Raw genomic sequence first — 19,562 nt, 5'->3', positions numbered from 1 at the left:
GAGTTTGGAATCTGCTTGATATTTAAAAGCCATTTGTATATGAAAGGAGTCATGACGTGATGTTTTAAACCTGGATGGGAAGCAGCGCATTTGCAATAAACAATTGAAAGAATTGGGCCAAATGGCACAGCTGAGCTGAAACAGTCAAAATTTCCAATTTCAGTAATATAAAAATGCAGTTCCATTTCTCGGTGAACTGGCCCTAAATAAATTCATCTTTTCTTTTCTTTTTTCGTCCTAGACCTGGAAATTAATCATAACTCAGACAGAGCTGTGAAAAAGTATCCAAAACCATTTTTTAAGGTTTTAAAGAACAATGCCATCCCTTGAGCTACTGCTACAGGGAAAAGCTCAGAAAAGCTTCTGAATCTTGGAGCAAAGGAAATAGTGAAAGCTATTTCTCTGAACTTGGCCAGAGAAGCTCTCTTCTCAAGTAAGCTAAGTTTAAGCACAATCCCTTTCTATAAAATCTGTAAGATATCTCTCTAGCCCGTGTAGCTGGTAAGAGCCTCAGCTCTGCTCCAGTTCTAAAGTTAGGTACATGGCAGGAGTGCCAACTTGAATAAAATGTTGTGGGGACCCAGGAAAGCCCCGCCTCACATAACAGTGCACACACACCATTTGAATGGGAATGCCCATCAACATTGTGGGGGCCCAGCCTCAATTATTTTATTGTGGGGACCAAAGCCCCCACAGCTCCTAGTAATTGGCTCCTATGGTACATGGGTTGAGGAGTGTTTCCAGAGTGCCTCTATATTCAGGTGTTACAATAAACCATGGTTTATAATGAGGGGAAGAAGGCTGGTCTTCTACTGCACTTACATACCCCCTCCCCACCAAACATCAACTGATGTGGCTGCAATCTGTGGTTTATGAGGTTGGTTTATTTCAACAAACTATGGTTAAGATTACCCCACAGTTTAGGATTTGAACATAATGCTCAACTATCGTTAATCAACACCAGAAGTGAAAACCTCTGATCTTTTATTTATAGCAATGGTGGAGGGAAATGAGAAAAGGGAACATGTCTTTTGGGGGAAGGCTAGGCTCATTCCTGCCCTGATACACCATAGTATATTGTGTGACTCAGCAGTAAACAAAGTGATGCTGTTTAAATGTTGGTTCATTGAGTTGTGACTTCTGAGTTTAGCTCCCTTGCTCCCAAGGCTCAGGAACTGGATTGACAAGAGTTCTGTTAGGCTGAGAATGAATATACCTCACTTTAGGTGTGGGGTGTGTAGGATATGATAAAATGAAAGCAAAAAACAGTAGTTACATTGTGTGTGTTTAAAACTTGACAATTGTACTTAGTTAATCAGTCTTAGCCAGCTCTCTCAATGTGATTTATCTCCAAGTGATATGTTTTCAACTGGGTTATCAGTTATGATTAATGTGGTAATAAAAATACGCCTGATTGGCTAGGGTATTACTGACAGTGGCATATAATCAACAGCCCAGCATAAACTTTCATTTCTGATACACAAGACGGGAGCTCACCCCGCCGCAATGTACAAAACTGGGGGATTAAAGGGTAAAAATGTATACAAACCTTTTCAAACATAGATGAAACATTTTTAATTTTCAGATTTTGCTTACCCAGTTTCATAAGGAAAAGCTGACAGGTGAAATGCTAACATAATGCACTCTAAGTTGCTTCAATAATGAGAAGATCCAAGCTTTGTAAGTGTTAAAAATCTACTGCTCAAATGACATAGATGCAGTGACATCTTCACAGTTTTTTCCACTTCAAACGTTTGTTTTTTAAAAAAAATAGGAATGAAGGCTTTGTAGGAGATTAATTGAGGGCTTCTAAAATATAATTGGAAACTTAGAAAAACTGTACTGGAGCTTAGCAAAAATCACAGTTAATTTGCTTGACATATGCTGAAGTGAATGAATAAGCTACTGCTGGTTATATTTCTCAAGATAAATGTAAAGAAATTTGATATGTACACGCATATACTGTTAATTTTATACTAAGTCTTAAGACATCATTAAAGTGTAAGTTCTATCCTCAACTAGCACTTAACAAATGCAACTTCCAAAAAGTTTACAAAAGACTGAATTCTGGTGCGACTGATAATCTAATGCTATTGTTGAGAGAACGGCTAGCAATGCAAACACAGGAAAGAATTTATTCTGCTGCTGCTGTTGTTTTTAATTTCCCAAACATTAAATAGTGCCAATTGCAACAGCTTTAACATCATCACTGTAATTACTATCTATTACCAACAATAAAGGTAAAGGTAAAAAGGTAGAGGACCCCTGGACAGTTATGTCCAGTCAAAATAGACTATGGGATGTGGCGCTCATCTCTGCTTTCAGGCCGAGGGAGCCAGTATTTGTCCACAGACAGCTTTCTGAGTCATGTGGCTTGCTGGACTAAACTGCTTCTGATGCAACAGGACACCCTGATTGCAGCCAGAGCACATGGAAATGCTGTTTACCTTCCTGCTGCAGTGGGACCTATTTATCTACTCACGCTGCCAGCCTAGCAGTTTCCTGGGAGCAGGGCAGAGGGAAAGGGTTAAACTCACACCTGAGTGGGGGAGGGGGAGGGGAGGGGGAAGGTTCACTCAACTTTAAGCTCATTTAGCATCACAGGTCCAAACAAGACTGAAACAAATGAACATGGACTAAATAAAGGATTAGGATAACCCATGGATTTGGATAAAGGAGGATCAGCATTTGTACTTAGTTCAAGATTAAGGCAATAAAATGCCCTGTGGCACTGAATCACTGTTTAAAGTAAAGGAGACCCTCTTTAGTACCAAAAACATGCAAGCCACGACAACGTCTTCAATGCATTGCCAAAGATTATCTGCTGGATTAACTTTCCATTTCCCTAATTTTCGAGACTTAATTATAAAACAAATACTTTACACAGCAGCCTTACAGAGCAGAGAAATTGTTTTGAAATTGGTGCCTTTAATACATTATAACCCTTATCCTTTTTAGGCTCACTTAAGACAGGCAGGGGCTCTCTGAAAGGAAAAGAGGAACAGAGGCCAATAGATTGGGAATGGACCACTGATAGAGTGGAACACTAAAGAAGAACAGTTACTATGGAGTGCACTTTGCTTGGCAATATATATACGGTAAGTAAAAAACATATTCATAGTTCTGGTATTACTTAAGAGTACTCATCTTTGGAAATCTGGTGCATGCTAAACAAGATTAAATGATTCCAGTTACAGATAGGTAGCCGTGTTGGTCTGCCATAGTCAAAACAAAAAAAATTCCTTCCAGTAGCACCTTAAAGACCAACTTAGTTCTTGGTATGAGCTTTCGTGTGCATGCACACTTCTTCAGATACACTGAAACAGAAGTTTCCAGACCCTTCTATATAGTGAGAAGGTGGGGAGGGGTATTACTCAGAAGGGTGGTGGGAATGGGTGATTGGCAGATAGCTGTGATGAGCCTGTTGAAGACTCTTAACGACTGCAATAGGTCTTACAGGAAAAAGCAAGGGGTGGGAAGGTGAAAAATGGCTTTGTCATATATAATGAGATAAGAATCCAAGGTCTTTGTTCAGACCAGGTGTCTCCATGGTTTTAAGTTTGGTGATAAGTTGCAATTCAGCAGCTTCTCTTTCCAGTCTATTTCTGAAATTCCTTTGTAGTAAAACAGCTACTTTGAGATCTTGTATAGAATGTCCTGGGAGATTGAAGTGTTCTCCTACTGGTTTCTCTGTCTTGTGATTCCTGATGTCCAATTTATGTCCGTTTATTCTAAGACCAACTTAGTTGGTCTTTAAGGTGCTACTGGAAGGAATTTTTTTTGTTAAGATTAAATGAATCATTGTTATTTTCTATTGTCAGCTGAGACCATCTTGATGGAATTACAAAGTGTTATCTGTTCATGACTGGAATTGCAAATATGTATCATTTGAGCAGTTATCAATGACCCCCAAATCTGCCTACATGTTAAGGTACTTGCCGTGCAGAAGATTTATACTCGACACATCACAGGAGCAAACAAAGCACTCTGTAACCTTCCTTAATTCATTACCTGCTTTCTCCTTTTGGTATATCTGATAATTTCTCAATGCTCCCAATTCTCTGTCCTGTGTTGTTGGATAAATGGATGAAAGCAAATAACCTTCCCATCCTACCCTCTGATGGTGTCTTAAGGAACGTTTGGCAAAGGCTTGGTGAAATATAGCACTTTCCAGTGTTTGTGGATTTAGATTCAGCTCTTATATTTGCTAGTGTCTGAGTTTTAATATTTTCTTGGCATACAGAAAATAGCAGCAAGCAGAAACGCATGGCACAGGAGGCTTATTTCATTTTAATTCCACCACATCTCCTTTTCTTTTTTTAAAACCCAAATCCGATGCACATCACTGATTCTAGAGTGGGCCGCTGCAAAAGCAGTAGCAGGGGTCATGCAACAGTTATACAGGAGGGCAGGCTAGAAGGTAAGCTGTCTGCAGTGCAGCTCCTTAGAGCAGAAAAAATGCAGATCCAATATGAACGTTGTGGGTTCCAGCTGATCTATCAAAATAAGTATGGTTCATTGTGAGGCTGGCTTGAAATTTAATATGTGATGTGAGGGACCCCAGGCTGAAAGATGCAAAGGAGTGGTTGGCAACATTAGTACATCTGACTAGTACATGTTGGTAGCCAAAGGGATGCACATAGCTTTACAGTAACCAGCACATACATATACATATACACACCCCATCCCAAATAACCCTTACCTGAAACTATGCTCCTACCAGCATCAGGCAACTGTTGTTAAAAGCCCATGGTTGTTAAGCCAAAGAGTAGCCAAGTCTATGTCATGGAGCAGTTCACTAAAAGTCCTCAAAATTATTCTCATACTGTCACATCCATTTTAACTGCACAGCCCTTACTGCATAAAAGCCCCTTGCATATAGGCTGTAGCCCTCTTCAGATACTCAGAAAACTTGTTAGAGCTCCAACTGGGCAGGGAGAGCAGACGTTGGACTTGTTCCGCCTCTTTCAACTTACATGGGTTGAGGGTGAAGGTTTGCAGGGAGATTCTAGTCATGTTCAGTTGCATGTAGTTATAATTCTTCCTTCTGGTTTGCACAGGGCTCTCAACTAAGTGGGTGATTCTAATAGAGTTCAACTAAATGCAATTAGCATCTCCCTGTAGATCTTTACGCTCAACCTGTCAAGTTTGGGAAAGGGGAGGCAAGGTCAATGGCCAATGGGATGCTGGGGTTGGGGCTGGTGTCCATGCATCTAAGCCAGTTGGAAGCCTCTCACATTTCTTTGAATGCATGAGGAGGGCTAGATTCATTTCTGTATTTTGCATAGCCCCTAGTACAATGCTGGCGTTCAATAATCAAATACAAAATTCCAAAACCCATGTCCTCCTGCACTGGTGGTTAAGCCAAGCAGATAACTAGTAACATAATCTTAACTAACTAGCAATAGTAACTAAGTCAAAGAAATGCAGAGCATTTTATTAAAACAAGGTCCATTACATATTATTAAAAGAAGAGTTATTACATACTTATATACCAGTTCTAGTGGTGCAAATGGCTTTACAATCCAATTAGAATTGATTCTTAGCTCTGCTAAGATGATTTCTCCAAAGGAAACATACACCATCTGCATGTACAAATTGCAGCATAGCCGGAACTAAGCTATTTCCTTACTTATAGCAGTTATATACAACCCTTCATAAAAAAACAGATTTCAGGGCACTGTGCAATGACATAGATAATCAATTAATTAAAACCTAATGCAAAACAATTAAACACTAGCATTAGCAAACATAATAAAAGACAGCAGCTAAAACCACCACGCAGGCTGAGGGATTATACAAATTAAAATTCCTGGGTAAATAACAAAGTCTTAACCATCTTGGCTGTGAGTCCTGGAAGACCTTACAGGCTTTTTTCCACCTGGCCTGGGAGGGCAGAGCCCTGACTGACTCCAGCTACAAAAGCTGAGGCTACTGAAGAGGCCAGAGACCATGTTGGTTGTCTCTTAGTGAAGACCCAGGTTATCGAGCCTGAGCTTCCCCAACTACCAACCACCATGAACCACCATTGGCAAGACTGGCAGCAACAGCAGCAGATGTGTTCTATGTTTATGATAATATTTTAATCTCTTGTTAATTATGCTGTTTTAAATGTGCATTTTATACCCGACTTCCTTTAGTAAGGTTTTCCTTTGAAATCGTGTTTTTAATTTCTATTTATGCATTTTCAATATTTAAATATATACAAATATTTTAAAAATTTTTTTTGTTATCTTTGCTAAGTTAAACATGCATTCTGTATCTGACCTCCTTCGTAATGTTTTATTCTGAATTCTTTAAGATAATATTTTGGTTTCTTGTTAATTATGTTGCTTTGAATGTATACTTTGTATTTGATTTTCTCCAGGAACATTTTATTCTGGATTGTTTTACTTGATATTCTAATGTGTTGTAAACCACTTTGATTTCCCCCCCTTAAAAACAGAACGATATGAAATTAATAGAAATGAATGAATAATGATAATTAAACTGGCTATGAGGAAGGAAGTCCCAGAAGTCTTCCTGAAACTTTGCCAGCTTTGCCTTCTAGCCACAAAGCAACATGCAAACCAGACCATTATTAACTATTTAGACAGTTATTGAGATGCCACATCTACATTCCAGTTGCTTAAAAATAAGCTTAAACAATCTAAACAATCAAAAATAAAAACTGATAACAAACAAAAACTCAGAAGAACAGCTAGATTTGTAACAGCATATAAAAACTAAAAACAGACAGATTGAAAAGATCTCCAATGCCAGGGCATTTTGAAAGAATTCAAGTGGAACTGAAAGGCAACAGACTTGGCAACTTTCTGGCGAGAGAATTTCAAAGTTGTGTAGCACAACCAAAAAGGCCCCCCATCTCTAGTTACCATCCACCTTACCTGTGCCTGTTAATATTTAGGGAGGTTCATGAGATAGAAGATAGTCCTATATTCTTAGCTTGCCCTGAGCATGTTTTCCAACACATAATAAAACATCTTCAAATAATGGATTTCCAATGTGGTAGCCACAGAATAAATCTTTATTTAAATTATTTATAATTGGCTCTTTGTTGTTCCCAGTGTGAGGAACATTAAAATTCAATAAAACAAGAGTGTAAACTACTTGAAGGGGGTAAAGCAGGGATGGAGGAACCTGTGAGCTTCCAGATGTAGTGGGACTACAACTCTCATCATCCCTGACCATGCTGGCTGGGGCTGATGGGGGCTGGAGTACAACAGCATACATATAGAAGGCCACAGGTTTCTCATCCTAGGTGTAAACCAAAGTAAATTCTCAATGAGTAAAGCAGGTTCTCAGGTGGTAAAACAGACTTGTGGTAATTCTTAAATGACCAAAATGTCAAAAAATTGATACTTTCAGGTGCAAGTATAAAGGCACTGGGAAAGAGGAGAGTTTGACTATTTGTGTTTCCTATTACACCTCCCATGTAGTGGCCAAAGCAAGCTTGAGTAGAAAAGTCTTTAAATGTTTCAAAAAGATGCCCATCCTCAGATTCTCTGTTCTTGCCACTGGGAGTTTTTTGTGCAAAACAGAATGGCCATGTTATAATCAAGCATAACGATTGCAACTGAACACAGGGTAAGACCTCATCCTTTTGGTGCATGCTACTCACCATTATTACTGTTGTCATCAACTAAAATAATCTCTTTGAGCAAATGAGCAGGAGTCCTGTCGATAGCAGAATGAATGGAACGCAGAATCACTGAGAGAGCTTCATTCACAAATATGAAAACAATGCTGACCTCAGGAAGACTGTCTGGAAATGTGAGATTCTTGCACCTTTGAAACAAAGAAAAAGAATGCACTGTCAATTTCTCAAATGAAATGTAGAAGCCATAAGTTCATCCCTTCTGGTTGATACAGTCCTTGGTATTTTCATTATTTGCATTAGCTAGGAATTACATGGAATTTCTGAATTTGCTACCTAGAAAAATTCAGTTCAACATATGGAGAGACATCTATCCACTGAATTTCTTGAGTGAGCGTATTATTTGACATTTGATAGAGGGACACAGGAATGGTCTTAGATATGTTGAATAATCAAGGATATTTCATATGAACAGGAGAAAATTGTTTCCGTGAAGACCGGTGGTATACTCTGTGAATGAATTTTTGAAATATTCATTTCCCACATTTCCCTATAATACTAAATACACATACAGTGGTACCTCAGGTTAAGAACTTAATTCATTCTGGAGGTCCGTTCTTAACCTGAAACTGTTCTTAACCTGAGGTACCACATTAGCTAATGGGGCCTCCTGCTGCCGCTGCACGATTTCTGTTCTCATCCTGAAGCAAAGTTCTTAACCCGAGGTACTATTTCTGGGTTAGCGGAGTCTGTAACCTGAAACGTCTCTAACCTGAAGCATCTGTAACCCGAGGTACCACTGTACTTTAATTTAGATTTCATAAATTTATCCATTTTAGTGTCACAGTTTATCTCACCCTTAACATGTTAGAATTATGGCTAATTTTAATTATCGGTTTTTAAAGCTTACATTGATTAACTGTTGATACAAGAGAGTTAAAGGTTACTTCTGGAAATTACTTTGAAGTTGATAAGTTACCATAATAGGGATGACAAAAGAAAATGTTGATGGATTATGTGCCATGGACTGCCTGGTGGGTTATGTGGACCCCCTGGGATCTGTGGAACACTAATTAGGACCCACTAATCTAGAAAGTAATTGTCAGTGAAGATCAAGTGAGAAAGTGTTTCAAAATGGGAGAAAGTATCAAGGGTCAAGTGCAGAACATCTGAAGGGAAAGTATGTTCACTTTAAACAAAGTTCATTTTTCCAACTTAGCCATAATACAAGACCAACATATATTTTAAGCATCACCGATTCCCCCCCCACGCCTTACTGAAGGCATTTGTTCATATGTAATATCAAAGGCAGCATGTTGATCGCCCATACTTTATTTGACATCATCAAAATAAGGACCTGAATAACAGGTCTGTACATGCAAAGCTTCTATAATAATGTTGGTCATTTGTTCATATCAATATCTAAAACAAAACATAGCCCATGTCTAGTGGTCAAGCTAGGTTAGAATTAATAAAAGAATGCGGGACCGAAGCATCTGTTGTCATAGTCACCAGAAAACTACATACAGCACAGGTAAAAGTATGCTACAAATGTTCTCTTTCAAGCACAGCAGGCAGTAAACAGAAAGGGGCTTGGTAATTCTCTCAGAAAGCATTTCTAAGCAGACAACATTTGCTGAGGATGGTCACAAAGAAGGACCATTGCAGTTTTCTCCCCTTATAATGGAAGTTTAATAAACAGCGTGGAGCTCACTTAAGATAATGAAGAATCATTCTTCCATATTATTTATCCTTAGTAATCTGCTTTCAAATGTATTTCCATCACAAATAAATTGAATTATGCATTGCATTTCTTTAGAAATCTGCCTCCCCACACAGAAACCTCCAAAGGAGTTCAGGGCACGATCAAACTATTATAAATCCAGTAATTCAATTGTGTCATGTTCCCCAGGGAAATGTCCCTTCTGAGACACAGAAACAAGGGGTCCACTTGTTCCTGGATATGGTTTTGGAACTGCAGGTGCTACCCAAACAGCGTGTGTTGTGGAAGAAATGCTGCATACCTTCAACCTTGCTTCTCTTCTTGGCTCTTTTTGACAGCCAAAAGCTCAAAGGAGTGGGGCAGTGGGATTAGAAGAAAATCAGAGGAGGACTCACACTTCTCACCTCCTGTGATATCTATCCAACTGCTATCAGCTGGGACTTGATACTGATTTCTTGGCATCTGCACCTGACTGCTGTCCTCTGTACCTTCAGAGCAGCTAGTCAATCCTGACTTGGAGGTGGATTCAGAGCTGCCATTAGACACAAACTACTTGTAGAGAGCATACCATCCCAACTAAAGCTGATGTTTGGACATGTGAGGCCACTTCAAGTGGAGAAATGACAATGCCAGCACAAGGACACCCTCCTACCTCCGGGTATATTTGTAGAGGCAAGTGTGCTCCATAGCAAGCAGGACTTTCAGAGGAATAACTAGATACAATTTTGAAAGGCAGTTTCATCAGCTTGTTTTCTATAAAACATAGTGTTAGAGCTCAATACATTTTTAAAAGGAGGAAGAAGGGTACAGCCAAGAATCCCAAGGCAAAACTAAGTAAGTCATTCTTGCAAATTAGCAATTGCGTTGATTGCTTGTAAAAAGTAATATGATTTCTACTTAGTTTGCTGATTACAATGTAGTGTACACACACTCAGAGGATAACCTCCAAACCATCCTAAATATCTTTGCAGAAGCTTACGAAAATCAACATCCTATCACTCAACATCCAAAAAACCAAAGTGTTGCAGCAACAAGTACAAAATAACCCCTCTGCAGCACCACAAATCGAACTCAACGGTGTAACATTAGAAAATGTTGATCACTTCTTCTACCTAGGCAGTTATCTTTCCACAAGGGCCAACATTGATGCCGAAATCCAGCATCAACTTAGCTCTGCGAGTGCGGCTTTCTCCCGATTGAAGTGCAGAGTGTTTGAGGACCAGGACATTCTCAGGGAAACCAAAATGCTTGTTTAGAAAGCTATTGTTCTACCAACCTTACTATATGCTTGTGAAACATGGACCACTTATAAACGCCATCTCCAACTCCTCGAAAGATTCCATCAATGGTGTCTCTGAAAAATTTTACACATCACTTGGGAAGACAGGTGAACTAATTTCAGTGTACTGGAAGAAGCAAAGATCACCAGTGTTGAAGCAATGATTCTTCAACATCAACTTCGCTGGACTGGTCATGTTGTGCGGATGTCTGATCATTGTCTTCCAAAGTAACTACTCTATTCCGAACTTAAAAATGGAAAGCGTAATGCTGGTGGTCAACAAAAGAAGTTTAAAGACTGTCTCAAGGCAAATCTAAAAAAATGTGATATAAACACTGACAACTGGGAAACACTGGCCTGTGACAGTTCTAATTGGAGAACAATCTTTACCAAAGGTGTCATCGGCTTTGAAGACACTCAAACTCAGGATGCAAGGGAGAAACATGCTAAGAGGAAGGCATGCTTGGAAAATCCACATCGTGATCAACTCCCGCCTGGAAACCAATGTCCCCACTGTGGAAGGACGTGTGGATCCAGAATTGGCCTCCACAGTCTCATTGTTAAAACCATTTTATGGAAGACAATCTTACTGAGCTACAAGTGATCGCCAAAGAAGAGGAAGAAAAAGTAAACAGAACTGAGGCAAGGGTGCTACCGGGGCTGGGAAGAGCTGTTCTGTGCACTGGAAGAAAAGCTCTCATTAACACAAATGGGAGCTTTTATTCCAACCCAAAAAGAATGTGTGGGGACCATGATCCAAACTGGAGCCTTAGCGATTTACAGGTGGTACATGACCCCAGTCAAGCTTGCAAAAATCTATCATTTGCCCGATAATAAATGTTGGAAATGTAAAGAAAATGAAGGTACATTCTTTCACCTTTGGTGGACGTGCCCAAGGATTAAGGTTTTCTGGGAAATGATATATAATGAAATGAAAAAGGTATTTAAATATACCTTCTTGAAGAAACCAGAGGCCTTTCTCCTGGGCATGGTCGGCCAATTGGTGTCAAAGAAGGACAGAACTTTCTTTATGTATGCAACAACAGCAGCAAGAATACTCATCGCAAAGTATTGGAAGACACAGGATCTACCCACTCTGGAAGAATGGCAGATGAAGATGATAGACTATATGGGACTAGCAGAAATGACCGGCAGAATCTGAGACCAGGGAGAAGAGTCAGCGGAAGAAGATTGGAAGAAATTTAAAGACTATCTACAGAAACACTGTAAAATTAATGAATGTAAGAATGATGTCGGATAAAAATTAAGTGGTTTCTAGCTGTAATGTTTTAAGAGAATAGGGAAAAAAGGTTCAGAAGCAGGTTAAAACTTATTAATAAGGATTTGCTGAATTAACAATTTGAAATGGAATACAAAAATTGGAGGTATGAGGAGGTCTGGGAAACAAGTCAATGAAAAATAAGTTGTGGAAATTTTGTGTGTTTTTTTAAAATTATTTTTATTTTTGTATTTTTGTTATTTCTTTCTTTTTATTTTTGATTTTTCTTTTTGTATTAATATTGAAAACTTTAATAAATATCTTATATTAAAAAAAACACAAACTGGAGCCTTAGCAAGGGACAGAAGAGTTAAGGCCCCCTTTTCCCAAGGGCCAAATATGGATTGGGTTCCTTTCCCCTGCTATTTACCTTTATATAAGGCATTTGTGCTTTACTAAAAGATGTTTCTTAGAAATTTCTTATAAAGTTTCTAAGAAAGAAGGTGGTTCTTCTAAATGTTTATAAATTGCTAGATAGCTCTTGCTATCTGCTGATTCTTTAATACATCTTTCTTTATAATTCTGATTTAGCTAATAATGTATGGATAACTTCAGTAGTTTTAATATAACACACTTTTTTTAAAAAAATGCTTTTCTGTTTTATCATGTCATCAATGCATACTGTTACAGTCATACATAGGATAATAAGAAAGAGAAATAGCATAAATATAAGACATCTATATATGAATATAACTTATTTCTCCAATTTATTTGACTCTTATAAACCTTAACTTTTACTCCCACTGTTTCCCTGGTTTCCTATCTGCTATCTTTTCAACTATGTTTTCTTACTCTACTAAGTTGTTTTCACTACCTTACAGTATCCTACCTTGTAACCTCTACTGCTGAGTATTTTTGGTCAGCAGGTTACAATTATTTTCTTGTTATAATATTTTTCCATATAATCTATATATAATGCCCAGTCCTCTTTTAAATTATTAGCATCTTTATTTCTTAATCTATTTGTCATGCTGCCAAATTCTTTATATTCTAATATCTTAAGGTGCCATTCTTCTCATGGGTATTTGGAAAATGTTCTTCTAAACATTTTTTAAAGTTCGTTATACACTGTCCCCCAAAATTCTTTTATTCTACAAGACCACCGTGAATGGTAAAATGTGTCGGTTGTTTCTTTGCACTTCCAACTTAGGTCACTTTTTGCTCTAAACATTTTGGCTAGTTTACTTGGTGTCAAACACCACCTATGAATCTTTTTTAAATAGTTCTCTTTTAACGCATAATTAGCAGTGAATTTTAAATTTGTTTTCCACAATTGTTCCCACAAATTCAAATCAATATTATGACGCACTTATAAGACAGGCAGACACATATAATATAGATGGAGATATAGTTATTTTTTTAAAAAAAATATCCATGCAATTGCTAATTGCATGAATTCCAACTAATTTGGCCCTCAATTATATGTTACATTGACATATGCATATTTACTTGAGAGGCTGGGAATAAGTCCCATGGAAGGCAGACATTCCTTTGGCCAACATATTCATTACAGTCTGGAACCAGAAGTAAAGTACTGATAGCCATCAAAACACAGAGAGCACAGCAATCAATTGCAGCTCTATGTTTCAAATCTTTATGATAGAATGCCTCCATTATATTGGTGGCAAAATACAGTGAGTTAACAAGCTTGTGAAATTACCTGAGTACTAGGGATTAGGTGTCACTGGATATATGATTTCTTCATATCTACAGGGTTTTTTTTAGTTGAGCACTGAAGGAACTATCAGCATTACATTACAATAACTTAAACTTGGGATAAATTACTGTGATTTAAATACTTCCTTCTGTAACAGTTCAACATGCTGCATAAACTGTCAATGCTATTCAATGAAGCCCATAGGAGAGCAACTACTGCTGTGTAAATACTCCCTTTATTAATGTTTAATTCTCTGCAAAGAGCTTAAAGTTGCATGAATATTATATTGTCGGTTTTTTTAATTTTAATATTTGTATACTCGTCAAAAACATTCCATGAATCAGATAAGATAACCAGATCACATATAGCTTAATAACTAATAGAAATGGTGAAGGAATTAAATTCAGTTTGCATTTAAAGGTGAATTTAACTCATTGACACTTTCCAAAACAACAAGAGGACCAAAACACAGACATCCTTGGAAATTTGTACTTATTTGAATTTTCCAATGCAACTTCTCCAATCAAGCAACGCTTACAGATGCATGTATTAGAAAGCATGCATTAAAATGAATATATTCATTAAAATAACATACAAAAATGCATTCTATTGGGAGAAATCACTTGCAAAAATGTGTACATTAGTTAAAACTGCATACAAGTGTGTTTATTGGGAGAAATTTGCATTAAAATGCTGATGAATTTTGAAGGTGAGCTTTTTAAAATATATATATATGAAAATTGCTGCAGAAACACGGAAGAAAAAGAGAAACTGAGAGAATCAAAATTAACTGACCTTTTTATCGCTAGTAACTAAGGAGCAGCAATTTAATTTGACTCAATGTGTCAATATAGGCATATAAAAAGCAATATTTGTAAGTATAATGTTCAGATTATTAAAAAGACCACATTATTCTAAAAGGAGAAAAAATAGAAAGCATCAAACAAGCGCAGGCTGGTTCCTAAGATAAAAGGTCAGAGTAATAATGAGTTCTTGGCCATTTAAAACTTCTGCAGGATAGATTTAATTATAGCTTGCTGATTTCTTATTGTCTTTAATAAAGTAGAACCCAGAAGAAGAAACATTAAACCATCAAAATTAATTTTTGTCACTTAAATGTTAACATTCTTCCTTGAAGGTTGAGAACAAGAATGTTCTCAGTGTGAAGAAATTATATGATCAAAAAAATTGGGAGTTTACAGCCTCAATAAACTCAGTTTTATTGATCTATATGAAGGAGAGAAGAACTTATTGAAAGTTCATGTGGGGAAAATATTGACCTTTCATCAGTGTGTAGGCAGGCACCCTCCATAATTCTAAAGTAGGTAATATTATGTTTGGGTGTGGATATACATACAAGTCTTCGTTTTGGGACCAAACACTCACCTGTCACCCGTTTCATCTCCACGCCCCCACCCTCACACAAGCTTTATTATCCTGGTTTGTTAACTGACAATAAATCACAGTGGCCTGATTTCAACAATCAAATCTCCTCTTAATAAGCCAAGATATGAGTTTTATGCACACATACAGAATCTTTACTTCTCCCTTTGCATGAGATGTGATTAAACCAGAAGTCTCTACCTGATTGTTGTTTCATGTTTTCGCTAAACTGAGAAACTCTGGTACCAGCTTAGCAGCAAGCCAGGATATTAAATCATGCTTTCAAATACTGAAACTATTATTAACTAGAAACTTCCCGACTTTATTGTTCACATCATGCAGGGAGGAGCCAGGGAATTCATGTATGAGCAAATCTCAGATGCTTAAGTCAAGATATGGTCATCTAAATTCTGCATCTGTGTGTGTGTTCATTATAAAATGAAGATACGATGCTTCAGAAGGGTAAATCATTCATTATTCTTAAAATGCACTTTGGGCTTTCTAGACAGCTAGATTTTCTAAAAAAAAACATGCGGGCAATATTGTAGCTAATATGTGTGATATACAGTGCAAAAAGAAAGAAACCCAACAAACAAATAATCATACATCTTATTCTTTCCAAACATCCCACTCCGTGCTCTAACTGTGGCCATTTTCTTAAAAAGCAAGGCTCATGATGCCCATAGCTGCTAGCTTAAGTAGATGCCATAGTCTAGTTTAGATGTAACAGCAAACTATAGTTTGTTGCTGCATCTGAGCTCAACCCAACAGCAATTTGCCCAAACCACTTTGTGAACAAGCCACTTTATCAAACCAGAATCTGATAGGACACAGCAAAAAAAACAAACCCTCTATTTGTTCCTATAAACAAACGGAAGATTGATAACTCCTCCCCTCACATGCAAAGGGAATAAGGGAACATAGAGTAATAAAAAACCAGCCCCTTGTGTGCAGCCACCATTTATGTCACAGATCCCCATCTAGTTGGAAATATATTAACAGAAGCCTACTTCTGTACATACAAGACTCTTACGTGTATTTGGGAAAGTTGATCTTAATAATCTAATAAACACATTTGTCCAATGTTTAAGTGGAAGAAGCGTACATTGCCGCAATATAATTTTTAATGTGACATGTGCTATAAACTACTTATCTTGGAATGAAAAGTCTGAGGGGAAAACAAATGAAACTACATATAAATTCATAATTGAGGATAACTGAGGTTTTACTTACGGTAAATAGAAACCAACAACTGTGGAGTGTGTGAAGTAAAATCCATTGGTGGGGGAGAAATACTGTGTGTAAGAATAGGTATACTTGTCTACCGAAGACAGTTTAATCCTCCACTAAACTGGATTATGTCCATTTTATAATGCATTTTTAGAAAGATATAAGAAGCTCAAAATTTGAGAGAAGATGGACAAAGGTAATATCTGATATATGCTGTAAGGAACTGGGAGCATGTAGCTTTGACAGAATATTATGAGCAAACATGACAGCAGCTTAAAATATTTGAAAGGATGCTGTAAAGTAGGAGGAGAATGATGTAGCAGGGTCATTGTAAGATGGACAGAAAGAAATAAGTCGTGGAGAAGCAAGTTATGGTTGAATATACAAAAACTGCTTCTTTCTAAGTAAAATGGGTGATAATAAAATATGATACCCAGGTAGTTGTACAATTTCCTTCCCCTTTCTTTTTTAAAAAGGAAATTGGAAAGGCTTTGGTTTGAAATAGTTTAAGTGAAGACAATTTGTCTATAGATGAAGGTAGAACTAGACACTCTTCTATGCTTTCCCCCTAATTTTATGGTTCTCTGGTTTCTGAAACCTTGTTATTGGAAAGACTACAGGCCAGCTTACATAAAACATTTTTCGTCCACCCTAATAAACTCATTTTCTATCTACAATCTACTATTGAAGTTACAGGAGCACTCTTTGACTTGAGGGGGGAGAGGAGGAACACAAATCCCTAAGCTGTTTGTCTATGATAGCCAAAGAAACAGATAATATTTGCATAAGTATGTCTGGCAGATTACAACTTCATAGGTGGCCTTTTATCCCTCACTGTTAAGAAAAAGAGTAGCAGAATCTCTCCAAAAGAAAGGGAAGGGGCTAATGATAGCTACAGTATTCCAAGGGCTTATTATCTCTTTGCTAGCTTTGTCTACATCTAACTGAAAATATCAATAAGTACAAATACATACATACATACATACATACATACATACATACACTGCATAGTTCTTGTTTGCATATCATTATTTTTTCAGATTATAGGAGAGAGTTTCTTTAGAGTAGGTACTCAATCAAATTTCTTTATCAAATTTCTATGTTCTTCCTCATTTTGATATTAGTTTTTAAAACACTAGAACAGAACAGAGCTAAAACCCTTGTCACTCTCTTATATGTTGCTTCTGCCTTCAACATTTGCCTCACTTTCTGTGAAACACCAGTCTACAAATGATCCAGTTTTTTCAAACATATGTTGTCTTAAAGGTAAAGGTAAAGGTACCCTTGCCCGTACGGCCAGTCGTGTCTGACTCTAGGGTTGTGCGCCCATCTCACTTAAGAGGCCGGGGGCGAGCGCTGTCCGCAGACACTTCCGGGTCACGTGGCCAGCATGACGAAGCTGCTCTGGCGAGCCGGCACCAGGGCAGCACACGGAAACGCCGTTTACCTTCCCGCTATAAAGCGGTACCTATTTATCTACTTGCACTTTGGGGTTGCTTTCGAACTGCTAGGTGGGCAGGAGCTGGGACCAAAAGACGGGAGCTCACCCCACCGCGGGGATTCGAACCGCCGACCATGCAATCGGCAAGCCCTAGGCGCTGAGATTTTACCCACAGCGCCACCCGCGTCCCTCTTATGTTGTCTTAGTGAGACAATATTTTTAATCAATAAATATTGACACCCACAATCAAAATGCTTCTGATCAAATAACAGCCATTTGAAAATAGGTAAAATTATTTTTTAAACGCCATGTTGACACACAGATACACAAGTGGACTGAAGCAGAATGGACTGATTTTAATGGGCTGTTGTTTTAAAAAGATATCTTGTTTAATATTGTTATTCAGTGCAGACATTTTGGTAGGCCAATGGTTCATAATAAAAATGCTATGATATGGGGACTTGCGTGTAGGTGTGGAAGCCTGTTAGCACCAGAACTGCATTCCTTCATGGGGAACCTTCTGTGGACCACATGACAGTCTTGGAAATGACCACAGCCACACCCCATTCATATACATCTATGCAACCCCCTTAACCCTTGCCATGCAGGAATCTTTTGCCCAACGTGGGGCTCAAACCTACAACACTGAGTTTGTACCCACCCATATATCTTTGTATCCTAGGCTGCATTTGTGATTTTTAAGATAATATTTTAGTTTCCTGTTAATTATGTTGCTTTGAATGTATACTTTACATGTGACTTTATTCAGCAATATTTTATTCTGGTTTGTTTTATTTGATGTTTTAATGCTTTGTAAACCACTTTGATTTTTTTCTTAAAAATATAAAGTGGTATAGAAATGAAATTATTATTATTATTATTATTATTATTATTATTATTATTATTATTTATTAATTGCAGAGCATAAAGGAGTCTGTTTTTTATATAAAGACCATTTGTTTAAAACAAAACAAAGTTCTCTGCCTTCCACAGTGGTGGAGTACACACACACACATCCATTTTTCTAACAGACACCCCCCCTTTTTATCTATAATACATATTAATAATAATAATAATAATAATAATAATAATTTATTATTTATACCCCGCCCATCTGGCTGGGCCTCCCCAGCCACTCTGGGTGGCTTCCATAAAAACCAAAAATACAGTAAAATATCACACGTTAAAAACTTCCCTGAACAGGGCTGCCTTAAGATGTCTTCTGAATGTCAGGTAGTTGTTTATCGCTTTGACATCTGCTGGAAGGGCGTTCCACAGGGTGGGCGCCACTACCGAGAAGGCCCTCTGCCTGGTTCCCTGTAACTTTGCTTCTCGCAATGAGGGAACCGCGAGAAGGCCCTCGGCGCTGGACCTCAGCGTCCAGGCAGAATGATGGGAGTGGAGACGCTCCTTCAGGTATACTGGACCGAGGCCGTTTAGGGCTTTAAAGGTCAGCACCAACACTTTGAATTGTGCTCGGAAACATACTGGGAGCCAATGTAGGTCTTTCAAGACCGGTGTTATATGGTCTCTATTTACATTAGAGATTAGATATTAAACTACTGGTGCACTACAAGTGTGGGATTCTTAGCAAACAGAAAGGCCATAGAGCAAATTTTGCTTCATTTGCAAGATGAAGAGCCAGAGCTCAGCAGCAGAGCATCTCCAGGAAAGGGTGAGAAGGAGCCTTACTTAAAACATCCTGGAAAACCTTTGCCAGTCAGTGTGGACAATGGTGAGCACTATGGACCAATGGTCTGATTTGGTATATAGTAGCTTCCTATGTTCCTATTCATTTAAATACATACATATCACATATGTTGGCTTGTTGGGTACTTATAGCAAGCCCAAGAGGAGCAGAGAACTATTTTAGTTTGCCTTGCCGAAGAGCTTTCATTCAAGATTGCATTGCGTTTCCAATGCAAAGGTAATCATAGCTGAGAACCATGTTTCTGCAGCTTTTTGATGGCCCC

General features: G+C 37.9%; 1 protein-coding gene and 1 long non-coding RNA gene across 2 annotated transcripts in view; one reads left to right on the top strand and one right to left on the bottom strand.

Moving 5' to 3' along the window:
• GALNT18 (polypeptide N-acetylgalactosaminyltransferase 18) overlaps positions 1-19,562 on the bottom strand; it is a 258,857-nt gene that overhangs the window by 99,066 nt on the left and 140,229 nt on the right. The window contains exon 3 of the mRNA XM_083725220.1: positions 7,622-7,788. Coding sequence (XP_083581346.1) covers positions 7,622-7,788 — 167 coding nt within the window. The remainder of the gene's footprint in view (positions 1-7,621; positions 7,789-19,562) is intronic.
• LOC310838715 overlaps positions 2,964-19,562 on the top strand; it is a 69,886-nt gene continuing 53,287 nt past the window's right edge. Inside the window, exon 1 of the long non-coding RNA XR_014561130.1 lies at positions 2,964-3,098. This is a non-coding gene — a long non-coding RNA (uncharacterized lncRNA). The remainder of the gene's footprint in view (positions 3,099-19,562) is intronic.

This window comes from Podarcis gaigeae (assembly GCF_964106915.1).
Source record: "Podarcis gaigeae genome assembly, chromosome: 1".
Lineage (NCBI taxonomy): Eukaryota > Metazoa > Chordata > Lepidosauria > Squamata > Lacertidae > Podarcis > Podarcis gaigeae.
Note: the sequence above shows the minus strand (reverse complement) of the source record. Positions and strands in the feature narration are given on the sequence as shown.